The 7536-nt window shown below is 43.2% G+C and overlaps 1 protein-coding gene and 1 non-coding gene across 2 annotated transcripts; one reads left to right on the forward strand and one right to left on the reverse strand.

The window, feature by feature from the left end:
• Nucleotides 1-949: 949 nt before the first annotated feature.
• Nucleotides 950-3918, forward strand: LOC137962240 (probable pectinesterase/pectinesterase inhibitor 61). Its single transcript, XM_068808997.1, has 3 exons — nucleotides 950-2027; nucleotides 2648-2781; nucleotides 3058-3918. The coding sequence occupies exons 1-3, from the start codon at nucleotides 1090-1092 to the stop codon at nucleotides 3753-3755; spliced, it is 1770 nt and encodes a 589-aa protein (XP_068665098.1). The 5' UTR covers nucleotides 950-1089; the 3' UTR covers nucleotides 3756-3918.
• Nucleotides 3919-5003: 1085 nt separating this feature from the next.
• On the reverse strand, nucleotides 5004-5166 carry LOC137964309 (U1 spliceosomal RNA). Its single transcript, XR_011115506.1, has one exon. It is a non-coding gene; the product is annotated as a U1 spliceosomal RNA (small nuclear RNA).
• Nucleotides 5167-7536: the final 2370 nt, after the last annotated feature.

Below are 7536 nucleotides of genomic sequence, written 5' to 3' on the forward strand. Positions count from 1 at the left end.
AACGAGGACGTGATCCATTAAATTCTGGATGACCGCGGGCTAGGCAATAAGACCCCACGTAAGTTTCTCCCCGCTTTCGTAAAAGGTGTCGGTGAGCCCGTTATTACAAATCTGACCTTGTAAATGTAATGGACTAAACTACCCTTATACGCCTACTATACACTAAAGAAGGTTTTAATTCCAGCTACAATAATTTTATTTAATTTAAATTTACACAATTCATTAATTCAAAAAGTTAATCTAATATCAGTATTTGGTCTCCACTTCCAACTATATCATCTATTTTTTACCTAAATAAGAATTAAAAAAAATCTAATTCTAATTTCACCCGATTGAATCGACTGATTCGATCCGATTTTGATAACATTGTTTTGTTCTTCTAACCTACCTAAATTCCGAATTAATTCGAACTAAGTAACATGAAGAGAAAAATGTGTACAAGACCATATTTTGACATACGGGTTTTTGGTATGTGTATGTATACAATACAATGAATAAGGCTATTTATTCATGTTAGGTATTTTCATCATCTATTTTGATAAGTAACGCCTATGTGAAGCCCCTTGGGCTTGGCTTTAAGGCTGTGAAGTTTTTTGGTACAAATGGTACAAAGGCTACAATCAGATCTAGAAGTACGGTTTATGGACGGACACATGAGTTATTGGTGTCGGACCCCGGGAACACAGAACCATGCAGCAGAAGACAAAACTGTTTAATTATATTATGACTAACTTATCTTGAGCTAACTTTAATTTATATTTTGAGGCTTCATGCCTATTTTTAATCTATTTATTCTCCTAAATTTATTTCAACTAAATTTCTTTATGGTTGTTGGGGCAATTTTGAGAAAACTAGAGAACAGAAAAAAAGAAAAGAAATGAGAACGGATTAAAAAAGGGCAAAAAGACATGAGAGTCTGCCTCAGCTCAAGAGTGTAGGAGCAGAAGCCAGGTAATGGTGGAGATATGGACTTCACACCAACTGCCATTAATCTCCTCCATATATAAATTTAACCCAGCTCGTTAATTTTCCCATTGTTTTTCTTCTTGTTTGTTCTGCTTCCTCTGGTTCTGATTCTGAGCTTGAAGAATGGATTACGATAGGCTCGGAGCTTCCGAGTCTGCTGCTCGGATTTCAATTGCAGATACTACCACTCAGTCCCCTGATCAGAAGTCCCGAAAGCGTAAGCTACTGCTACTCCTTACCGTTCTCTCCATGATTCTGCTCTCCGCCTCCGCCGTTTCGGCTGTGCTGATTATCCGATCCAAGGGCAAAGGCACCGTGGGATCAGAGTCCATTATAAAGAAGAAACCCACTCAGGCGATCTCCCGCACTTGCCGTCGAACGAGGTATCCGAGTCTATGCATTAACTCCCTCGTCGAGTTTCCGGGCGCGCTTGATGCCGGCGAGCGCGAGCTCGTCCACATCTCCGTCAACATGACCCTCCAGCGAGTCGGCCGAGCGCTGTACGGTGCGTCGGGGATCGCGAACCTCGAAATGGAGACGCTGGTACGGACCGCGTACGACGACTGCCTGGAGCTGCTTGAGGACTCCATGGACCAGCTCGGGGAGTCGCTGGTCTTCGTGACCGGTAACGGCGGCGGCGGTGACGACGTGCTGACGTGGCTGAGCGCGGCGCTTACCAACCAGGACACCTGCACGGAGGGACTGGCGGACGTTAGCGGGCACGTGAAGGACGTAATGGAGAGGGAGCTGCAGGACCTGACCGAACTGATGAGCAACTGCCTCGCCATCTTTGCCGGCTCCATCTCTGACAAGGATTTTTCCGGGGTTCCGATACAAAACCGGAGGAGGCTTCTGGGCAGTACTCTGGCCGAGGAAAGCGGTTTCCCGTCCTGGATTTCGAAGAGAGACAGGAGGCTCTTGCAGGCCCCTGCTCCGGCTCTGCGAGCTGACATTACCGTCAGCAAAGACGGCAATGGAACGTACAAGACAATCGCCGAGGCGATCAAAGCCGCGCCAGAAAAGAGTACTCGCCGGATAGTAATCTACATCAAAGCGGGAAGGTAAACTAAATCGAAATCTAAAATTCGAGAGATCGGTAACAACAATTTCCGCCAGAAAACAGTTGATTTCTACCGGAATTCCGACTCAACCTACTACCAAGTTTAGCTAAACAGCCTCTCGTATTAACGATAAATCGACTAACCAAACTCATGCAGATTCTACACAACTACGAAGCTCCAAAATAAAAAATGTAAACGACAAAAAGAAGAAAAAAAAAAAAAAAACTCGTTTTGCTTCATTCATATTTCATCCTTTGGTTGTGGTTCTCTTCTCCCCTCTCATGTCCCCATCTATCATAGTTCTCTCGAGTCTTTTCCATTTACTTTCTAACTGTTCGTTTATTTACTTTGTTTCTTTCTACAACTGTTCGTAACAAGGGTATTTTAGACTTACAGTAACCATCTTATCCACGAGCCATCCGCTTTTGCTCATCGTTTTCAGTATTTCAATCCTCCCAAAAGGCGAAGCCATGGTGGTCCACTCAGACTTATGGAAGTCTTGATTCATTGTCGAACTGTTTGTCACCTTATGTCACGGAACTTTTTTCAGTAGATTAACATCTCCTTCTCTTGTTAATGACGTTTCTGAGTCATGGTTTTGAATTCTTATTTTGTATCAGGTACGATGAGAATCTGAAAGTGGGCAGGAAGAAGACGAATCTGATGTTCTACGGAGACGGAAAGGGCAAAACGGTCATCACCGGCGGCAGGAACATCTTCCAGAATTTCACTACTTTCCACACGGCTACATTTGGTAATTCCTTACAAGCATCCTTCTCCATCATTTTTATTATCCCTAGCGGTTAGAGAAGTCATTATCTGTGTTTTAGCCGAATGTCTGTCTGATTAGCTTAATCATTCAAAGTTTCCAAACCCTGGAATAAAGTATTATGTAAATGTGTAATAAACTAATGTAGGGATTTTAAATAATTCTTATAAAATCAAGCTAAAGTAAAATTATTAAGAAAAGATATCAAAAGTGTAATCAAAAGCCAACTTTACCAATTCCATCGTCTGCCTCTGCTTGCAGCGGCGACGGGGGCCGGATTCATACTACGAGACGTGACGGTCGAGAACTGGGCAGGCCCCGGCAAGCACCAGGCGGTGGCGCTCAGAGTCGGGGCCGACCACTCCGTCGTGTACAAATGCAACATCATCGGCTACCAGGACACTCTCTACGTCCACTCGCAGCGCCAGTTCTTCCGCGAATGCGACGTCTACGGCACCGTCGACTTTATCTTCGGCAACGCCGCGGTGGTTTTCCAGAACTGCAACCTCTACGCTCGGAAGCCGATGCCAATGCAGAAGAACACCGTCACGGCACAGAGCCGCAAGGACCCAAATCAAAACACGGGCATTTCTATCCATAACTGTCGAATTCTGGCCACCGCGGATCTCGAAGCCGCTAAATCCAGTTTCCCCACCTACCTGGGACGTCCATGGAAACTCTACTCCCGGGTGGTTTACATGTTATCCTACATGGGCGACCACATTCACCCTGCTGGTTGGCTCGAATGGAATTCTGCCTTCGCGCTCGACACCTTGTACTACGGTGAGTACATGAATTACGGACCAGGCGGAGCGGTGGGGCATCGAGTTAAGTGGCCGGGATACCGGGTCATCACGGTTCCGGAGGAGGCGAGCAGATTCACGGTCGCCAAGTTCATTTACGGCTCCTCGTGGTTGCCGTCGACCGGCGTAGCATTCATTGCCGGTTTATCGGTTTGAGATATCTGATTCTTATGTTGTATTTATAGGCCATCTTCCTTCTTCGTCTTTGTAGAAAGATGAATAATTGTTTCCGTCTCTCCATGCTGCTCTTCTCTCTGTTGCTAATTTGACTGTGTATACTGTTATCTTCTGTTAAGGCCAATTGAATAACTTCGTGAAAGCTCCATGGCTCAGTCTTTTACTTTTTCTAAAAGAAGAAGAAAGTTAGCGCAGAAGAAAACTGTTCATGGTGGTTGGGGGATTATAGTTATCTGAACGGTCACAAAACAGGGGGTGCTTCATACTAAAATTATATCAGTGGGAACAAATCATTTCATCATGCGACACAAGGAAGATTAGCTCATATACTGTTATCTAAACAGTCTGTCTGTCCAATTGAATAAGGTAATTTTTAGATTTTCTCTCTCCCACAATGAAACACCGATATAGACTACGATTCTTTTGATTAAACAAATGTTCAGGAAAGGAGTTTATCCAGGAAAATTCCCTTTCTAGCTCTAAACGGAATGTCCACTTCGCAATCCACAATGTTAGTGATGATCACCATCATAGACAACAATTGTAATAATATTGCAAATGCTTTGAGCTGCTTTTTGGTTAGCAATTCAATTGGAGAAGACCTCAAGGCGCTGGCTCTCACAGATCCGAATACTGAAGACTATAAATATGTACTCTATTCTAAATCAAAAACTCCATGGTCCGAAGTCACCATTTGGGAAAGTAAATCAATACGCAAACATTGATCACGTAACCAAGAATTACAAAATGGGTTAGTGTCGTCTCCATCACATTAGGTGTTCAGAGACAGTAACGGAGCTCCAACAGTGATATTGCTGTCTGGAGTAACAGACACACATTGCAATTTAGAGTTGTCTGAGAAGATTAAGAAGAGTCGGATCGGGTCTACGCCATAGACATTCTTACTAAAACTGTTAAAACTGCTGATTGGAGTGGTAAACGTCGAAATGGGAATGCTCTACCAAACGCTGGTTGTCACTTGTCCCCCATCGATATCATTTCCCAAATTCAGAAGCAGAACAAGGGTAAAGAGCTCAAAATTCCGGTTCAGGAAAGGAGTTGATTTTAAGCAGATATCATGATAAATAGCAATGCATACATTGATACCAAGTACAAGAGATGAAATACAAATTTCTGAAAATAAGCTGCTTTACCTGATTAACTGGTATATACCTGGCCAGAGTCCAGAACAAACTAAAATCGAGGGCTGCTTTGGAATTGGATTTGATGGGGGCCGCGCGAACGCGTTTCCCCTCTACCACAAATTACGACGTGCAGTCTCCCACATGGGGAGATGCTAGGCCAGCGCCCCTCCTCAGAGTGCAATGGAGGCCGTTAACCTAAGCCACCGGCCTTCTTGATCACCGGTTAGCTCCGCCCAGGTAAGTAATTATTCTCATCGAGTAAACTGCACTTTATGCATCGCTTGCCTAGCTCTCTCTTTGCTGTAACTTCTATGTGGGACTAACCAATGTCGCACCGTCCCGACTCGCATAAATAAAAATCATGAGTGGATCTCTATTATTATTTATTAATAATACATAATCAGTTTAATTAATAAAAAATAAGATCAAGGGAACCGAGGGAGACTCCCTTGAGTATACATGAAGTCTCTTCTGGTTGTGTAGTTCTTGTTTGATAATAGGAGAGTAGGGGATTTGATCCTTCGTTAGTCACATGAATTAGTCAGTAAAAATATATTGAGTATATTAAGTTATTTTGGGATAGACCTTGGACCCAACTTCAAATGGTATCAATGTTGGCTAATCATTTTGAGATGGGCAACGGTGAAAGTCCCTGTCTCCTCCCTCATTTTCATTCACTCATGGGGTATCAAAGTCTTTCTCTATCACTTTCCACGTATATTTGGGATTGGAGTGGGGGGTGAGGGATTTTTAGATTTTATGTCACCCAAAGGAAAGAGATTGGGTGGGCCAGTTTAGTGGTTGAAGTAATCAGTTCATTCTAAGTATTCATGGTTGTCATACTAGATGTAGAACTGGGCCAGGACAAATCTAGACTCCCTTTTATGTTGTTGCTCTATCTGGGTCAAGGCACAATGGAATAGGAAAGGTTGAAAACAAGGACAAAGATGGACGAATACAGGTGAAAATGTCAATCTTGGAGCAAGTTTAGGGATGGATTTTTTTTTATTTGTATTTCTTTTATGAGTTTCGTAATTATGAAGGATTAGGACAGGCTTGGAACTTGGTTGGGTCGGAATGCAGAGGAGCCCCTTTTGTTGGAGCCGAAAGTATTACCGACCATTTTAGCTTCCCTTCATCTCTTGTCAGTGTAAACTATAAACAATGTGACCCCCACCGAATCTCGAGTTTATTTGGTTTGGACGAGCTGATTAAATCCGTTTAACGGTGGATTCTATTAAGGGGCGGCATTGAGTCGAGCCGATCTACAATAAAATTTCAATACAAAGAAACAATAACAGAAGAAATCAACCCCAAAAGTAACGATGTAACTATGTTTAGAAAACTTTTCATCCCCATCATCAGTAAAATTTGAGCTCTGAAGTGCTCTAAATATTCTCAAAGCCTATAGGGTGGTTAGTCAACTTGAAGTCCGAGATAATCTTTAACCGCATGATGCCTTTCAACAGATGAAGTCGTTAGTGAAGCGCAGATGATATTTCATCTGGATGTAGGGGATGAAGCGGTTCTTCATTTCCACGGTTTAAAATAAAATGGTCTTCAACTAGAAGAAGGACGCGCGCGGGCTTCCTTTTTTCTTTTTCCCCTCTCTCTCCTCGCACCCCCTGTCTCGCGCGTCCTCATTTCTTTTTTTTCCTCCCTCTCCCGAACTCTCTCTCTCGTCTCCCTGTGCCCCCGACATCGCTGCTGTATCTCTCTGTGCCATTTCAATCTCCCTAACCACCTCTATATCGAGCTTCTGCCCGAAACACATAAACTCAAGCAAGCAGAGCATGGCGAGCTGGAAAGATTTTCCTCTCTTGCCGTTTGGGACTCAGATTTCAGACTTTGGAACAGAAGCTCCAAAACCTTGATGCGGGCTTCGCCGTAGGACCTGGTAAGCAAAGCATGAGGTTGCGGCGAATTAAGGAGACGCCAGAGAGGACCTTACTCAGTGGAGTTAATGTTGTGCTAGTTAGCGCTGAGAATGCGTCCGCTATGAGTTGCGGCGGCCGATCGGCGAAGGTAGTAGGGCCTTTCCTGGTGAGGGCGTAGTGGACCATGGCGTGATCAGAGATGAAGGTGTTGGAAATTAACATCCTGTTCTAACCTTCTGGAAAAACCACCCCTTAGATCTGACGGTTCAAAATATCAATGCCCAACCTAACCGTTAAATCTGTAATCACTTTCATATGACAGTTCAGATCTATAATAGTTTTTTATCTTACCCTTAGATCTATAATTCCTCAATCCAACGGTTTATATCTTATAATTGAATTGTAACTGCCTGATCTGACGGTTCATATTTTAAATTTCGAAGATGAAGATGAAGATGAAGATGAACTTGTCCACACTAACACCATCTTCGAACATGAACTTGTCCACACTAACACCCATTTCGAAGATAAAGAATAGGAAGAAAAAAACAAATGAAATCGAATAAAAAACCAAAACTCACCTAAAGGGCAGATTAGGATCCAATTCTGTCTTTGTTTAAACTTGGGAAAGATTGGAGAATCACAGACAAACAAACTTGGCATCACCAGCTGCCGACTTTTTAATCTAAAACCTCGTTATAACAAGTCAGCTTGTGAACTTCTAAACCGAACCATGAC

This window comes from Aristolochia californica, unplaced genomic scaffold (genome assembly GCF_029961685.1).
Source record: "Aristolochia californica isolate CCGP_79_NKW_82.1479 unplaced genomic scaffold, dmAriCali1.0.hap1 SCAF_4, whole genome shotgun sequence".
NCBI classification, from domain to species: Eukaryota; Viridiplantae; Streptophyta; class Magnoliopsida; order Piperales; family Aristolochiaceae; genus Aristolochia; species Aristolochia californica.

Excerpts from the sequence above, each read along its gene's own strand:
- LOC137962240 (XM_068808997.1), top strand. The coding sequence starts at position 1,090 with ATGGATTACGATAGGCTCGGAGCTTCCGAGTCTGCTGCTCGGATTTCA. Across the intron at positions 2,028-2,647 it reads ATCTACATCAAAGCGGGAAG|GTACGATGAGAATCTGAAAG; the intron begins GTAAACTAAATC and ends ATTTTGTATCAG. Across the intron at positions 2,782-3,057 it reads TTTCCACACGGCTACATTTG|CGGCGACGGGGGCCGGATTC; the intron begins GTAATTCCTTAC and ends CTCTGCTTGCAG.